Source organism: Stenella coeruleoalba (genome assembly GCF_951394435.1).
Source record: "Stenella coeruleoalba genome assembly, chromosome: X".
Taxonomy (NCBI): domain Eukaryota; kingdom Metazoa; phylum Chordata; class Mammalia; order Artiodactyla; family Delphinidae; genus Stenella; species Stenella coeruleoalba.
The window spans coordinates 26,736,510-26,755,134 of record NC_137152.1 but is presented as its reverse complement, the minus strand read 5'-3'; the positions used below and the strand labels follow the sequence as shown (position 1 = coordinate 26,755,134).

General features: G+C 36.4%; 1 protein-coding gene across 1 annotated transcript in view; it reads left to right on the top strand.

Annotated features, from left to right (window-relative positions):
• The window catches only part of CFAP47 (cilia and flagella associated protein 47), a 281,902-nt gene that overhangs the window by 186,099 nt on the left and 77,178 nt on the right, over nucleotides 1–18,625 (top strand). Inside the window, 7 exon segments of the mRNA XM_079910450.1 lie at nucleotides 207–359; nucleotides 942–1,125; nucleotides 1,226–1,322; nucleotides 6,172–6,388; nucleotides 6,688–6,695; nucleotides 6,698–6,928; nucleotides 18,016–18,146. Coding sequence (XP_079766576.1) covers nucleotides 207–359; nucleotides 942–1,125; nucleotides 1,226–1,322; nucleotides 6,172–6,388; nucleotides 6,688–6,695; nucleotides 6,698–6,928; nucleotides 18,016–18,146 — 1,021 coding nt within the window.

Here is an 18,625-nt window from a genome sequence, read left to right as displayed (position 1 = left end):
GGATTTCCTGTGATTAGGTTAAGAAGAAGATTAGATGTCATTCTATTTCTACATGTAATAATGTCTTGGTATATAAAAGGACTAGAATCTGTCCTGTTCACCGTTCTGTGCCCAACTCCTGGCATAGGAGGCACTCAGTAAATACTGATTGAATAAATGCATATATATATACACCTAAATATTAACATGTGTTGCTCATATTGTAGGACGATTTTCACAAAGATTCCAAGATATAACTATGTGGATCCTGATTTTGCATATACTAAATTTGAAAAAATAGAAAAGAAAGCACATGAAAAGCATTATGCAGGATACATTAAATATTTAAGAAATGTGCGCCTGCAGAAAGAAGAACAGAGGTAAAGTTCACTTCCTCAAACAGTATGAAACAGAGCATGGTGCCTGTAGAGCCAGAATTTTTTTCTTTACTCTTTAGGTTCTTTTTAGTGATTTAAATGACTTTTCATGTATGAAAATAGCAAAACATTGAACTACTTTAACTGCATTTATTTCCTTTTTTACTTCTGATTTGGGAATGTCTTGGGTGGGCTTCCCCAGAAGCAGATTCTGAGACAGGAATTCCAGCACATGTGATTTTTGGAGAATGTTCTTTTGGGAGAAACCTGCACAATATGAGGAAAGCAGGAGAGGGCAGAAGAGAGAACTCAGAAATAATGTGTTTCAAATAAAGTTTACTCTCAGCCTGATACCTAGGGTCTTTTGAGCATAAATTATACCATGAGCATAAATTAAACACCTTGAGGAGGTGTTTGAGAATGGGGTCCCTTAACAGACGGCAATTTTATGCAGATTAGTGCTTCCGTCTGCTTCAGTGGATCTGAGTGGGTCAGTAACAGCATGTACTATGGGGAATATTTGGATTTACTGATGTATTTTCTAAAAGACCTAGCCTCAGTTAATTATTATTATGATTTCACTAGGAAACACATGTACTCATATAATGATACAGACATAGGATTACAGCCAGCATCGGGTCTAAAGTCACCCACATTCTCAGAAGCGGAAATAGAAGAGTTATCTTCAGCACAGCATTGGATCAAGTGTAACCAATTGCTAAGTACCAGAAATATAGCATCCACGGAGACAAAGTCTTTGAGAAGAAAGGCATGTGCAATATTTTACATTTTATTATACCATGAAAATTCTTAAAATACCTTTTGCTAATATTGAACAATTAATTTTGGAATAATGTGATTTCTCACAGGTTCTCAAAGGACTTAAATCAGACCCATCCTCACCCCATGAAAAACATGATTGCAGCTTAATCTTGACACCAAAGCAAATTCATCAAGTAATTGTTGGTAAGAATCTATAAAAACCTAATGAACAATTTTTTAACAGATTTATTGAAGTATAATTTATATTACATAAAATTCACCAGGTCAAAGCATGAAAATCAATGAATTTCAGTGAATTTACAGGTTTATGCAACTGTCATCACAATTCAGTTTTACAGTGCTGCCATCACCCTCATGTCTATATACAAGTTACTCCCAATTCCCAGCCCTAGCCCCAGGCAACCATTAATTAGCTTTCTATCTGTATAGATTTGCCTATTCTGAACATTTCATGTAAAAGAAATCATAATATGTGGTTTCCCTTATATTGTTTCTTTAGCTTAGCATAATGTTGGTAAGGTTCATCCTTGTGGTAGTAGGTATAAATATTTTGTTCCTTTTTGTATCTAAATAGTATCTCATTTTATTAGGAATACCACATTTTGTTTATCCATTTACCAGTTGATGGACATTGAGCTATTTCCAGTTTGAGGCTATTGTGAATATTGCTGCTATAAACACTCACATATAATTCTTCGAGTGAACATATGTTTTTATTTCTTTTGGTTAGATTCCTAGGAGTAGAATTGCTGAGTCATATGGTAAGTTTGTGTCTAACTTTTAAAGAAATTGCCAAAAATTTTCCACAGTGACTGCACCAAGTTACAATCCCTCCAACAGTGTATGAGGGTTACAGTTTCTCCACATTTTCACCAGCAATTATTATTTTCTGTCTTTTTGATTACAGCCATCCTAGCGGGTGCGAAATGTTCTCTCATTGTGATTTTTATTTGCATTTCCTTTTTGACTAAGGTGTTGAATATATTTTCATGCATTTACTTAGAGGTACAACTATTTAAATTGTATATCTTGGAGAAATGTCTTTGCCCAATTTTTAATTTGAATATTTACCTTCTTATTACAGAGTTGTAGGAATTGTTTATGTATTCTGAGTACAAGTTTTTTTTATCAGATATATGATTTCCAAATATTTTCCCTAAGTCTGTGGCTTTTTTTTTCTTTTCATATTCTTAATAATGTTGTTTAAAGCACAGAGTTTTTTAATTTAAATGAAATCGAATTTACTAAATTTTTTACTTTTATAGATCATGCTTTTGATATCATGCCCAACAATCTTTAGCTAGCTCAAGGTCACAAATATTTTCTCCTATTTTCTTTTAAACAGTTTATATTTTTAGGTCTTATGTTTAGGACTACAGTTCCTTTTTTTTTTTTTTTTTTGTGGTACGCGGACCTCTCACTGTTGTGGCCTCTCCTGTTGCAGAGCTCTGGACGCGTAGGCTCAGCGACCATGGCTCACGGGCCCAGCCGCTCCGCGGCATGTGGGATCCTCCTGGACCGGGGCACGAACCCGTGTCCCCTGCATTGGCAGGTGGACTCTCAACCACTGAGCCACCAGGGAAGCCCCTACAATTCCTTTTTATGTTTTAAAAATTTTTGTTTATGGTATGAGTTGAGTCTAAATTCATATTATAACATATGGATATTCAATGGTCCTAGCACCATTTGTTGAAAATACTATCATTTCTCATTGAATTGCCTTGACACCTTTGTCGAAAATCAAATGACCAAATGTGTCAGGGTTTGTTTCTGGATTCTTAATTCTGTTCCATTGATATGTATTTCTATCCCAATGACAATTCTATACTGTCGATAAGTAGCTTTATGGTAAGTTTTGAAATCAGTAAGTGCAAGTCCTCCAAATTTGCTCTTCTTTTTCAGGATTGCTTTGGTTATTCTAGGTATAAATAGGATCTTATTAGACCCACTTTGTCTGTCTTGTTCTTGTATCTCTGTCTTAATATTTCTGGCTCACCTCTGTATTGCTTGCCTCAACCAGTACTGAAACCTCATAATTCATGGGACATTGAGGCAGAGTACTCAGGAAGTTCTTGCCTCAGTAGTGGAGAATAATTATTACTATTTAGAGCACGGCTCTGGACCTGGGTAACATTCATAAAAGAAAGATCTGGAAGGACCAGTCTGTTTTGAGGTAACTTCCTTCCAGAGCAGAGCTCAAGAATATTATAGGAATATGAAAAAATATCCCATACCTAATGAGGTAAAATTTACTATATTGACATCCAAACAAAGATTACAATACATAAGAAGCAGGAAAATACAACCCATAATAAAGAGAATTATTAATCAGTTAAATCTGATAAATACTGATACATAGGTTAGAATTATCAGACAACGACACTAAAACAGTTATTGTACCTGTATTCCATTTATTCAAAAGGTTATGCAGAGCAATTATACTCCAATAAAGATGTAGAAAAAAAAAGTTATGCAGAGACATAGAAGATATGCAAAAACGATCCATATAATCTACAGATTCACCACAGTTCCAACCAAAATCCCATCAGGATCTTTTGTAGAAATTGACAGGCTCATTTTAAAATTCATGTGGAAATGCAATGTAATTAGAATAGTCAAAACAGTTTTGAAAAAGGAAAAACATGTTGGAGATAAAACACTGCTTGATTTCAAGATTTATTATAAAGCTATAGTAAACCAAACCGTATGTTATTGGCATAAATATAGAACAATGAAACATAAGTAAGGTTCAGAAATAGACCTATATATATTGGACAAATGAATTTTGACAAAGGTAAAAGGCAGTGAGGTTCAAAAAGGTGCAGAAAGCATAGTCTTTTCAATAAGTAATGCTACAGACCTACTAGAGAATGGACTTGAGGATATGGGGAGGGGGAAGGGCAAGCTGTGACAGAGTGAGAGAGTGGCATGGACATATATACACTACTAAATGTAAAATAGATAGCTAGTGGGAAGCAGCCGCGTAGCACAGGGAGATCAGGTAGGTGGTTTGTGACCACCTAGGGGGTGGGATAGGAAGGGTGGGAGGGAGGGAGATGCAAGAGGGAAGAGATATGGGAACATATGTATATGTATAACTGATTCACTTTGTTATAAAGCAGAAAGTAACACACCATTGTAATGCAATTATACTCCAATAAAGACGTTAAAAACAAAAACAAAAACAAAAAACAAAAAAAAACGAATGTGACCATGTACAAAAATTAACTCAATATGGATCAAAGATCTAAACTTAAGAGCTAAAACTATAAAACTCTTGGAAGAAAACAGGTGAAATTTTTCATGGCATTGGGTTTGGCAATGATTTCTTGGATATGATACCAAAAGCATAGGCAACAAAGGAAAAAATAAACCAGATTTCATCAAAATGAAAAACTTTTTTGTGCATCAAAGCACACAATCAATAGAGTGAAAAGACAACCTTCGTAATATGAAAAAATATTTGCAAATAGTATATTTGATAAGTGATTAATATCCAGGATGTATAAAGAACTCCTACAACTCAACAACAAGAAACACAATTAAAAATGCACAAAACTTGAATAGACATTTCTCCCAAGAAGACATAAAAATTCTCTGTAAGCACATGAAAAGATGCTCAATATCATTAGTCATTAGTGAAATGCAAATCAAAACCACAATGAGATACCACGTCACATGTGTTAGTATGGCTGTGATTAAAAAAAAAAAAAAAGTAGTGCTAGTTACATCATGTGCCAAAACTAAATCAAAATAGATCATAAGCCATGTGCTTCCTTCCTTATAGAAGATACAATGACAAATAAGCACATGGAAAGATGCACAACATTGTTCATTGTAAGGGAAACACAAAATAACACCACAATGAGATACTGCTATAAATCTATTAGAATGGCTGAAAAACTTACCATTTCAATTATTGCTGAAGATGTGAGGAAACTGGGACTCTTGTACACTGCTAGTGGGAATATGAAGTTATACAACCACTTTAAAGCAGTTTGGCAGTTTCTTAAACATTTAAACACACATGTACCATATTACCCATCCATTATACTCCTAGATATTTATCCAAAAGAAATGAGGGCATATTTTCAAACAAATACTTGTTCGCAAATGTTTTAGCATCCTTAATTTTAACAGGCCATACCTGGGAAGAATCGAAGTGTTAACAGGTGATACATAAACATTCACCTATAATAGACTACTACTTAGTAATATAAAGGAATGGACTGTTGACACATGAAACATCTTAAATGGATCTCTAGAGAGTTTGCTGAGTGAAAGAAATCAGAGAAAAACCATACATGCTATATTATTCCACTCATATTAAAGTCTAGAAAATGCAAACTGATTTATAATGACATAAAGCAGATGAGTGTTTGTCTGGAAAGGGGGAATACAGAGGATTGTGGTAGGGAGAAACTATAAAGGGGCCAAGTATATTTTTTGGAGTGATGGATGGTCACTCTCTTCATTGTGGTGATCGTTTCAGGTATTTCACCTGTATTTAGGTGTATACATATGTCAATGCTTATGAAATTCTGTACTTTAAACATGTACAGTTTGCTGTATACCAGTTAAAATTAAATTAAGCTGTTAAAAAAGAAGGATAAGACATAATTAAGATTGTTATGATATAAAAACTTCTGGCATTTAAAGAGGAAAACTTAAAAGTTAAACAGTGAGTCATGGGAAGTTACCAATTTCTGTAAGTTCTGGATAAGTGAACATAAATGCATTTATGGGAGTGGAGAGGGTGTAGGAGTATGCAAATTCATGTACTGAGTTATAATTAGTGCTAATAATTTTGTCATGAAATTTTCCATATAATCACAATATGTATTGAATTTTGGCCAATCACCTCAAATTATGGACATTTAGATAAAAAGCTCTGTTAATAATTTCTGATATATAGTAACTATTTTAAGTACTATTTTTAACGAATTAATCGATCAGCATATAGTATGAAAACTTAAATAAGTCAATGAACACGTTTGTCAACATTAAGCTTAGTAACTCTTCATTTTTTCAGGGCTCTCTGTCCTTAACTTTGGTGATGTTTGTGTGAACTCAACAAATACTCGTCTATTACATGTTATTAATATGCTACCTATTCATATTTTGATCCAGTTAGATGTCAATTTGCAAGAACTTCGGAAGACCAACCAATTTTCATATGTGATTCCACCTACAGCTAGTACTTCTGTTTCAATGATATTTGAATCTCCCACCATTGGAAAATTTTGGAAGTAAGATTTATTTTCAAATTTCTGTTTGCTAGAATCAAAATGTCGTTTTGTATATTTACCCCAATTATTGTAGTATATATTATGTTTGGTCCCCAAACATAGAAACTATATGTGCAGCAATATGTAGATTTGTAGATTCATATTTCAATGGTAGTCTAATTACCTTTCATAATTATTTTGATATTGTTTACTAAGAATTGTTGATGTCAATCAATAATATATACATTTTACATGTAACTGAATTCTACCATTCAGTTAAGAGGTGTTAGTTAAATTTGGATGCCTTTGCTGTGTTACAGGTCTTTCACCTGTCAGTCAACAATATGCCTGGTGGGCACATCCTAGTGATGGCAGTTGTCTTGCCAGTAAAACTTGAGCTATCTGCTAATGAGCTAGTACTGAGACCACAAGGCTTCTTGGTGAAAACATGTTTTAGGGGGATGGTTAGGTTGTATAATCATCAGAATTATTTTGTCAAATTTGAATGGCAACTGATAAATACAGGAAAAGGGATGGCATTTTCCATTTGTCCAGCTAAAGGTAATAGTTTATTCTGTTGTTTGATTTAGACATTCATTTATTCATGTATTCAGGCATTAATCATATCTGGAGTGTGTACTGTATAATGGTGATAAGAATGTAGAAGTAAATCACAAATGGTCTTGGGACAATGGGACATTCCTTCCCTCCTTCCTTCCCTATGTCCTTCCCTTCCTCTCCCCCTCCCTCCCTCTTTATCTCTAACTTAGAGATAGTCTTCATTTGAGATCTAAGTAGACTATACTTCAGGTCACAGAGGAGTCCTGGTTCATTGAATTCTTGCCTTAGGTGCTTTTCCTGTGAATATCAGTCATTTCCAAATCGTGACTTCTATATAACTCTACCAGTGTTGGTACCAGGGAGTGTTATAAACAAGCTCGAGTATTAATTTAAGTTCACTTAATTTTAGTGCAGATATAGGTGGAGATGTTGACAAATTTAACAAGTGGAAGTGGAGGACTGTCCCTTTATTATGGCTGGAGATCATTGATATAACCATATTTAATCGTTTTATTAATCTGGATAGATTTAGCACAATCCCAGATTATAATTTATTAAGCATTTGAGGTATACTTCTATCAATATTTAGCAGATTCATTTGACCAAGCTCTTTTTTGTTGTTGTTGTTATTAATACTGAAAATACTGGGTCCCGCCCCAAACTAGAAAGAAGTGGAGTAAATGATCAGAGAAGAAAAAGAAAATATTTCTGCAGATTTCAGAGATTCTAGATAAACCTTCTCCAGTTTTTTTGAACAGGAGGTATCAGTTGTAGTTACATTATCTGCATTCCAGCTATAGGTTCTGATCAAGCACGTGATATGACACTAAGGGTGTCAGAAAAGCACAGTGCACAGGTACTTTTCCTTGTATTTCTGCATCCTAGCCAGTGTTGAGTGGCTGGGCTTCCCCCTTGTGGCTGCCATGGAAATGCCGTGAAAATGCTTCATTTGTCAAAAGTGTAATTACAATGTTATAAACTTCTCATGGTTTTTAGTACTCTATTTTTACAGGGAGATTTTAGTATTTACTTTTCTTTTCTTTGGGTTTCTCATAACACCTCTTACATTTTTTAAAATCAAAGCAAAAAACACAAAGACATTTAATTCCGAATATAGTGTTAGTATGAATACCATTAGCCTTTAAGTACATTTTTTTTTTTTTTTTTGCGGTATGCGGGCCTCTCACTGTTGTGGCCTCTCCCGCTGCGGAGCACAGGCTCCGGATGCGCAGGCTCAGTGGCCGTGGCTCACGGGCCCAGCTGCTCCGCGGCACGTGGGATCCCCCTGAACCGGGGCATGAACCCGTGACCCCTGCATTGGCAGGCGGACTCTCAACCACTGCGCCACCAGGGAAGCCCATCCTTTAAGTACTTTTAATTTTTTTAGAACACAAATGATACAATACTTGAATCTATTTGATATAGCATCGAGGAAAGTATGCATAATTTATATTATATACCTAGATTTCTCTAATGTCATTTTCCTTCTGCTGCTCAGAATATTCATATAATAATTACTCACTTTTGTTTTTGCCTCTTTGTATAAATCTTTTTCTTTTAACATCTTTATTGGAGTATAATTGCTTTACAATGGTGTGTTAGTTTCTGCTTTATAACAAAGTGAATCAGCTATACATATACATATATCCCCACATCTCCTCCCTGTTGCGTCTCCCTCCCACCCTCCCTATCCCACCCCTCTAGGTGGTCACAAAGTATGGAGCTGATCTCCCTGTGCTATGTGGCTGCTTCCCACTAGCTATCTATTTTACATTTGGTAGTGTATATATATGTCAATGCTACTCTCTCACTTCGTCCCAGCTTACCCTTCCCCCTCCCCAAGCCCTCAAGTCCATTCTCTACGTCTGCGTCTTTATTTCTGTCCTCCCCTTAGGTTCTTCAGAACCATTTTTATTTTATTTTTCTTAGATTCCTTATATATGTGTTAGCTTATGGTACTTGTTTTTCTCTTTGGGACTCGCTTCACTCTGTATGACAAACGCTAGGTCCATCCACCTCAATACAAATAACTCAATTTCATTTCTTTTTAAGACTGAGTAATATTCCATTAAATATATGTACCACATCTTCTTTATCCATTCATCTGTCAGTGGACACTTAGGTGGCTTCCATGTCCTGGCTATTGTCAATAGAGCTGCAGTGAACATTGTGGTCCCTGACTCTTTCTGAATTATGGTTTTCTCAGGGTATATTCCCAGTAGTGGAATTGCTGGGTCGTATGGTAGTTCTAGTTTTAGTTTTTTAAGGAACCTCCATACTGTTCTCCATAGTGGCTGTATCAATTTACATTCCCACCAACAGTGCAAGAGGGTTCCCTTTTCTCCACACCCTCTCCAGCATTTATTGTTTGTAGATTCTTTGATGATGGCCATTCTGACCGGTGTGAGGTGATACCTCATTGTAGTTTTGATTTGCATTTCTCTAATGACTAGTGATGTTGAGCATCCTTTTATGTGTCTGCTGGCAATCTGTATATCTTCTTTGGAGCAATGTCTGTTTAGGTCTTCTGCCCATTTTTGGATTGGGTTATTTGTTTTTTGATATTGAGCTGCATGAGCTGCTTATAAATGTTGGAGATGAATCCTTTGTCTATTGATTCATTTGCAAATATTTTCTCCCATTCTGAGGGTTGTCTTTTTGTCTTGTTTATGGTTTCCTTTGCTGTGCAAAAGCTTTTAATTTTCATTAGGTCCCATTTGTTTATTTGTATTTTTATTTCCATTTCTCTAGGAGGTGGGTCAAAAAGGATCTTGCTGTGATATATGTCATAGAGTGTCCTGCCTATGTTTTCCTCTAAGAGTTTGATGGTGTCTGGCCTTAAATTTAGGTCTTTAATCCATTTTGAGTTTATTTTTGTGTATGGCATTAGGGCATGTTCTAATTTCATTCTATTACATGTAGCTGTCCAGTTTTCCTGGCACCACTTATTGAAGAGGCTGTCTTTTCTCCACTGTCCATTCCTGCCTCCTTTATCAAAAATAAGGTGACCATATGTGCATGGGTTTATCTCTGAGCTTTCTATCCTGTTCCATTGATCTATCTTTCTATTTTTGTGTCAGTACCATACTGTCTTGATTACTGTAGCTTTGTAGTATAGTCTGAAGTCAGGGAGCCTGATTCCTCCAGCTCCGTTTTTCTTTCTCAAGATTGCTTTGGCTATTCGAGGTCTTTTGTATTTCCAAACAAATTGTGAAATATTTTGATCTAGTTCTATGGAAAATGCCATACGTAGTTTGATAGAGATTGCATTGAATCTGTAGATTGCTTTGGGTAGTATAGTCATTTTCACACAGTTGATTCTTCCAATCCAAGAACATGGTGTATCTTTCCACCTTTTTTTTATCATCTTTAATTTCTTAGATCAGTGTCTTATAATTTTCTGCATACAGGTCTTTTGTCTCCTTAGGTAGGTTTATTCCTAGATATTTTATTCTTTTTGTTGCAATGGTAAATTGGAATATTTCCCTAATTTCTCTTTCAGATTTTTCATCACTAGTGTATAGGAATGCAAGAGATTTCTGTGCATTAATTTTGTATCCTGCTACTTTACCAAATTCATTGATTAGCTCTAGTAGTTTTCTGGTAGCATCTTTAGGATTCTCTATGTATAGGATCATGTCATCTGCAAACAGTGACAGCTTTACTTCTTCTTTTCCAATTTGGATTCCTTTTATTTCCTTTTCTTCTTTGATTGCTGTGGCTAAAACTTCCAAAACTATGTTGAATACTAGTGGTGAGAGTGGGAAGCCTTGTCTTGTTCCTGATCTTAGAGGAAATGGTTTCAGTTTTTCACCATTGAGGACGACGTTGGCTGTGGGTTTGTCATATATGCCCTTTATAATGTTGAGGAAAGTTCCCTGTATGCCTACTTTCTTCAGGGTTTTTATCATAAATGGGTGTTAATTTTGTCAAATCTTTCTCTGCATCTGTTGAGATGATGATATGCTTTTTCTCCTTCAGTTTGTTAATATGGTGTATCACAGTGATTGATTTGTGTATATTGAAGAATCCTTGCATTCCTGGGATAAAGCCCACTTGTTCATGGTGTATGATCCTTTTAATGTGCTGTTGAATTCTGTTTGCTCGTATTTTGTGGAGGATTTTTGCATCTATGTTCATCAGTGATACTGGCCTGTAGTTTTCTTTCTTTGTGACATCTTTTTCTGGTATTGGTATCAGGGTGATGGTGGCCTTGTAGAATGAGTTTGGGAGTGTTCCACCCTCTGGTATATTTTGGAAGAGTTTGAGAAGGATGGGTATTAGGTCTTCTCTAAATGTTTGATAGAATTTGCCTGTGAAGCCATCTGCTCCTGGGCTTTTGTTTGCTAGAAGATTTTTAATCACAGTCTCAGTTTCAGTTCTTGTGATTGGTCTGTTTATATTTTCTCTTTCTTCCTGGTTCAGTCTTGGAAGATTGTGTTCTTCTAAGAATGTGTCCATTTCTTCCAGGTTGTCCATTTTATTGGCATATAGTTGCTTGTAGTAATCTCTCATGACCATTTGTATTTCTGCAGTGTCAGTTGTTATTTCTTTTTATTTTCTAGTTCTATTGATTTGAGTCTTTTCCCTTTTTTTCTGATGAGTGTGGCTAATGGTTTATCAATTTTGTTCATCTTCTCAAAGAACCAGCTTTTAGTTTTATTGATCTCCGCTATTGTTTCCTTCATTTCTCTCTGATCTGATCTTTATGATTTCTTTCCTTCTGCTAACTTTGGGGCTTTATTGTTCTTCTTTCTCTAATTGCTTTAGCTGTAAGGTTAGGTTGTTTATTTGAGATGTTTCTTGTTTCTTGAGGTAGAATTGTATTGCTATTAACTTCTCTCTTAGAACTGCTTTTGCTGCATCCCATAGGTTTTGGGTTGTTGTGTTTTCATTGTCATTTGTTTCTAGGTATTTTTTGATTTCCTCTTTGATTTCTTCAGTGATCTCTTGGTTATTTAGTAGTGTATTGTTTAGCTTCCATGTGTTTGTATTTGTTACAGATTTTTTCCTGTAATTGATACTTAGTCTCATAGCGTTGTGGTCGGAAAAGATACTTGATATGATTTCAATTTTCTTAAATTTACCAAGGCTTGATTTGTGACCCAATATATGATCTATCCTGGAGAATATTCCATGAGCATTTGAGAAGAAATTGTATTCTGTTGTTTTTGAATGGAATGTCCTATTAATATCAATTAAGTCCATCTTGCTTAATGTATCATTTAAAGCTTGTGTTTCCTTATTTATTTTCATTTTGGATGATCTGTCCTTTGGTGAAAGTGGGGTGTTAAAGTCCCCTGCTATGATTGTGTTACTGTCAGTTTCCCCTTTTGTGGCTGTTAGCATTTGCCTTTTTTATTGAGGTGCTCCTATGTTGGGTGTATAAATATTTACAATTGTATATCATCTTCTTGGATTTATCCCTTGATCATTATGTAGTGTCCTTCTTTGTCTCTTGTAATAGTCTTTATTTTAAAGTCCATTTTGTCTAATATGAGAATTGCTACTCCAGCTGTCTTTTGATTTCCATTTGCATGGAGTATCTTTTTCCATCCCCTCACTTTCAGTCTGTATGTGTCCCTAGGTCTGAAGTGGGTCTTTTTTGGACAGCGTATATACGGGTCTTGTTTTTATATGCATTCTGCCAGTCTGTGTCTTTTAGTTGGAGCATTTAATACATTTACATTTAAGGTATTTATCAATATGTCTGTTCCTATTACCATTTTCTTAATTATTTTGTGTTTGTTATTGTAGGTCTTTTCCTTTCTTGTGTTTCCTGCCTAGAGAAGTTCCTTTAGCATTTGTTGTAAAGCTGGTTTGGTGGTGCTGAATTCTCTTAGCTTTTGTTTGCCTGTAAGGGTTTTAATTTCTCAATCAAATCTGAATGAGATCCTTGCTGGGTAGAGTAATCTTGGTTGTAGGTTTTTCTCCTTCATCACTTTAAATATGTTCTGCCACTCCCTTCTGGCTTGCAGAGTTTCTTCTGAAAGATCAGCTGTTAACCTTCTGGGGATTCCCTTGTGTGTTATTTGTTGTTTTTCCCTTGCTGCTTTTAATATGTTTTCTTTGTATTTAATTTTTGACAGTTTGATTAATATATGTCTTGGTGTATTTCTCCTTGGATTTACCCTGTATGGGATTCTCTGTGCTTCCTGGACTTGATTAACTATTTCTTTTCCCATATTAGGGAAGTTTTCAACTATAATCTCTTCAAATATTTTCTCAGTCTCTTTCTTTTTCTCTTCTTTTTGGGAACCCCTATAATTCGAATGTTGGTGCGTTTAATGTTGTCCCAGAGGTCTGTGAGACGGTCCTCAGTTCTTTTCATTCTTTTTTCTTTATTCTGCTCTGCAGTAGTTATTTCCACTATTTTATCTTCCAGGTCACTTATCTGTTCTGTCTCAGTTATTCTGCTCTTGATTCCTTCTAGAGAATTTTAAATTTTGTTTATTATGTTGTTCATCATTGTTATTTGCTCTTTAGTTCTTGTAGATCCTTGTTAAACGATTCTTGTATTTTCTCCATTCTATTTCCAATATTGTGGATCATCTTTACTATCATTACTGTAAATTCTTTTTCAGGTAGACTGCCTATTTTCTCTTCATTTGTTTAGTCTGTTGAGTTTTTACCTTGCTCCTTCATCTGCTGTGTGTTTCTCTGTCTCCTCATTTTGCTTAACTTACTGTGTTTGGCGTCTCCTTTTCACGGGCTGCAGGTTCTTCGTTCCCATTGTTTTTGGTGTTTGCCCCCAGTGGCTAAGGTTGAGTCAGTAGGTTGTGTAGGCTTACTGCTGGAGGGGACTGGTGCCTACGTTCTGGTGGATGAGACTGGATCTTGTCTTTGTGGTGGGTAGGACCACATCTGGTGGTGTGTTTTGGGGTGTCTCTGACCTTATTATGATTTTAAGCAGCTTCTCTGGTATTGGGTGTGGTTTTGTTCCTGTCTTGCTAGTTGTTTGCCATAGGGTGTCCAGCACTGTAGCTTGCTGTTTGTTGAGTGGAGCTGGGTCTTAGCCTTGAGATGGAGATCTCTGGGAGAGCTTTAGCCATTTGATATTTTGTGGAGCTGGGAGGTCTTTGATGAACCAGTGTCCTGAACTTGGCTCTCCCTCCTCAGAGGCACAGGCCTGACACCCGGCCGGAACACCAAGACCTTGTCAGCCACACAGCTCAGAAGAAAAGGGAGGAGAAAGAAAGAAAGAAAGAAAGAAGGAATAAAATAAAATAAAGTTATTAAAGTAAAAGAAAATATTTTAAAAAATTAAAAAGTCAGGGCTTCCCTGGTGGCGCAGTGGTTGAGAGTCCACCTGCCGATGCAGGGGATACGGGTTCGTGCCCCGGTCCAGGAAGATCCCACATGCCGCGGAGTGGCTAGGCCCATGAGCCATGGCTGCTGAGCCTGCGTGTCTGGAGCCTGTTCCTCTGCAACAGGAGAGGCCACAACAGTGAGAGGCCCGCGTACCACAAAAAAAAAAAAAAAAGAAAATTAAAAAGTCATTAAAGGAAGAAGAAAGAGGAGAGCAACCAAACCAATAAAAAAATCCACCAATGATAACAAGCTCTAAAAACTATAGTAAGAAAAAAACAACAAAACACAGACAGACAGCCCCCTAGGACAAATGGTGAAAGCAAAGCTATACGGACAAAATTGCACAACTAAGCGTATGTATACATACTCCCAAAAAGAGAAAACGGAAAAAAATATATATAACTTTTGGGAGGTCTGAGGTCTTTTTCCAGCGTTCAGTAGGTGTTCTATAGGAGTTGTTCCACATGTAGATGTGTTTCTGATGTATTTGTGGGGAGGAAGGTGATCTCCACGTCTTACTCCTCCACCATCTTGAAGGTCTCCTGTATAAATCTTTTTATTGAGTTATTTTTCTTACATCCCTTTTGTATATCGTGTTGGAAAAGAAGAAGTTTTCTTCTACCCTTAGGTTCTTCTAGTTGGTATAAGCATTAAACTGACATGGGACAGATTAACAGGAGAAAATCACACAAAAGTTTAATAACATGTATCCGTGAGACAGACCCAGGAAAACCCCATAACTTGCCAGAGTGGCCAAATCCTCACCTTAAATGTCGTCTTCAGCTAAAGACAAAAGAGGATGTTGGGGGTAGTGGATTGGGGCTTCAAAGGTGAGAAAGGGAATTCACATGCAGATGGAAAAGCAAATGTTTGGTAAACAGATGTTTCCTGGATCATGGTACACAGAGTAGACTTGATCTCTAGGCCCAGCTGAGTCTCCCCTATCATAGCCAGCCCATATTCTTTGCATGTATCTCTGGTGATAGCTCTATTCTGGGAACTAGCCCTTTATCTAAATTCTTTTAGGCAGTTAAGGAAGAGGTAACAAGAAAAAACTTCCTGAGTCTTCTTCTATTTCTTAAAAATAATCAGTTTAGGGCTTCCCTGGTGGCGCAATTGTTGAGAGTCTGCCTGCCGATGCAGGGGACACGGGTTCATGCCCCGGTCCGGGAAGATCCCATATGCCGCGGAGCGGCTGGTCCCGTGAGCCATGGCCGTTGAGCCTGCGCGTCTGGAGCCTGTTGCTCCGCAGTGGGAGAGGCTACAACAGTGAGAGGCCTGCGTACCGCAATAAAAAAAAATAATAATAATAATCAGCTTACATTAATCCTCATGCCAAAGAGACACATTTTGGGGTGGCAAATTTTTGTGCCCCTAGAATTGGTTTTACATCCTACATAATGCATTTAATCATATCCCTCTCTATTGTTTTGTAAACTAAAGTGAAGAGTTATAATTTAAATTTTATGTTGTGATTGTCCTTCTTTCCTGAGGCATGATACATTTTGGATTTGTATTTGGATAGTGGATATTATAAGGGGAGAATGGAAGAGTGGATTGATGTTTTCTAAGGTAGAATTGGTTTCTCATATGACTTTTTCATTAGATATTGTTTATGTTTCTGCTTGTTTTCTTATGTGTTCATCCTTGTTGTCTTTAACCATACTGAACTCTTGAGTCCACTCAGTCCTCAGCCTTGTCTTCAGTCAGTTCACTCTCATTGTCTTTCTCAATTCTGTCACTCCTTGGCCGTTTGTAGTACCTTCCCTGCCAATCCCAGCCATGCTCAATTCAGCCATCCAACTTATTTCTCCTGTCCCATGATATACATAATATTCCTAGAGAAAAATATATAGCCATGCTGGTTGAAGGGAAATTATTGACCTCAAGCTAACCCTCTCAACATGGATCTATAATCCTTGTGCTGCTCTCAACTCTTCTCTGAAAGCTTAGGTGTCTTTATAAATAGCATTGACTCTTCTTTGTCAGAGTTACTTCCCATCACAGTCTTCTCTACACATCACTCACTTCTAGTGCCATCACTTGACTTCTACATTTCCCGCAGACTTTGTCCTCCTGCAGAGTTCCTGCTCATTCTTCAGTCACAACTCAAATGCCATCTCCTTATGATGAAGTTTCCTCCACTTTCTTGGGCTAATTTAGAACTCCCCACCCAACCTCTTTTCCACTCCCATTGTGTATTTGTTACATCACCTACAGTTATTTGTTTATGTCCATCTCCTGTTGTGGTAGATGTTACTAAGCCCAGATTATCTGATATCCATTCCCCTTCCTTACGGGACCCTCATTTTGTTTGGGGAAGCAGTGTTCTTATTTACGTATCTCTTTTCCCCAGCCTTTCTTGCCAATGAGATATGGACAGAAATTTCTTTTAGCTTCATCCCCCTTCTATATGCCAGGTACTGTTTGAAGTACTTCTGCTTATATTAGCTTATTTATTCCCTTTATCAATTCTCTAAGAAACAGTTGTTATCCCCACTTTATGTATGAGGAATCTGTGTTACATAGGTTTAGTAAATCGTCCAAAGTCTCAGCTAGTAAGTGTCAGAGCTGAAATTTGAACCAGGGAGTCTGACCGGAGAATTTGTGCTCTTTTTAACGACTGTGCTTTGATACCTTTCCACACAGAGGAAGGCCACGTGATAAGGAATGGCAGTGTGGGAAGCTAGGAGCATTGCTCCTTCAAGGCATTGTCAACCTGTTAAGGCAGCCCTGGAATACCTGCCCATGGACTTCTGATTGCATAAGATAAATAAACTCGTATCTACCTAACCTACTGTAACAGGACTTATTGTTACTTATAGACAAATATAATTCTGATGGATCCCAACTAGACTGTTAGCTCTTCCACGAGTAGTTTCTCCTCTTTTTATAAATTATTGTGCCAACTATAGTATTGGCATTCAAGAGTATTAATAATAATATCTGACACTGGGTGCTTTCTGGGCATTACACACTATGTTAATCCCTTTATGTGTGTTGTTATCTCCCTACGTGGCCACTGCAAAACTAGGAGGTAGGCACTATACCTTTTTCAAGGTTGAGAAAACTACTGTTGCATGTGAGTCAGCCTGACTCAAGGCAAAGTTTGTTGTGATGGTCACGCATGTCTCTGTTCAGTATCCTGTGCCTTTGAATCTCAGATGATCCCCTCTTCCTGAGGGAAGAGCTTCTAAGTCATTCTTTCCATCAAGTATTATTTTCTTAGACCAAAGGAGATGATGAATTTAAACAGGTAAAGCAGCTCACAGTAAATGTGCCTTATACCCTCCTGGGTTCTAAATACATTTGAATTATAGAAATGTGCTAATTGCTAATACCTACATCAGAAGTTATATCTCTAGGGATTTGAACATTAAAACAAACAAAAAAAAGCCTCTGGTAATGATAATTCCTTCCTCCAGAAACTGAATGAGTGTCCGGTGTGTTTCAGAGTGTTGAGAAATGTGGAGGGGACATTTGATCAGGGATCGCAGATGATTTTCTACTGTCTAGATGTAAAGTTATCTCTAATCCTAGAGTGTTGCTTCATTGATAAATTTAAATTTTTTTTGCTATATATTGGCATACTTTTTGTCAGATATTTTGATCTGCCTATTAAAGTTGGAGCATAAGGTATTCCCTGTATTTTGTTTAATTTAAATAATTTGTTATAAAATGTCATTACATGTTTATGCCATCTCTTATTTTGGATATTAAAAAATAAATATAGTTAAAATGTGGTAAATTTCTTGTTCTCTCTAAATTCTCTGTAGGCACTGTTGAGCCATACTCCCTATTGGAATGTGAAGTGACATGGCAGCTGGGATTTGATTCTCCAGAAAGGGGAGAATTTATTCTTCACATTAATGAAGGAAACACGCTGACACTGAAATGTCTTGCACATGTAATGATTTCCCTTGAATATTATTTTTATTTTGAGGGCTATAGATTGGTTGAGTATGCATATGCGTATATAGTTGCGTATATATACTATGTTAGTAAAAACTGATTTTACATGTAATACTTAGTTAGCTAAAGTGTCTTAACATCTTCTTGGAGCCACTTCTCTACCATAAATGAAGACTTTGCTAAAAAATGTGTTGTATTATCTAGAATTAACTCAGAAATCCAAAACTTTTGTGCCAACAATACTAGATTGTTATTAGAGACTATAATACCATGGGAGCCACTTGAAATTAAATTATTTCTTTAATAAGTGCCAAAGAAAACTAGAGAAAATTATATTATTGCATTTTTTGTATTTAGTTGTAATTAATAATTCAGTATGAAATGGATCATGTGATTTATATAGCAAGGAAATATAGAAAATTCTTCCATATTCCATATGGAATATACTTATAATAAAAATGTAAGTAAAGTGAA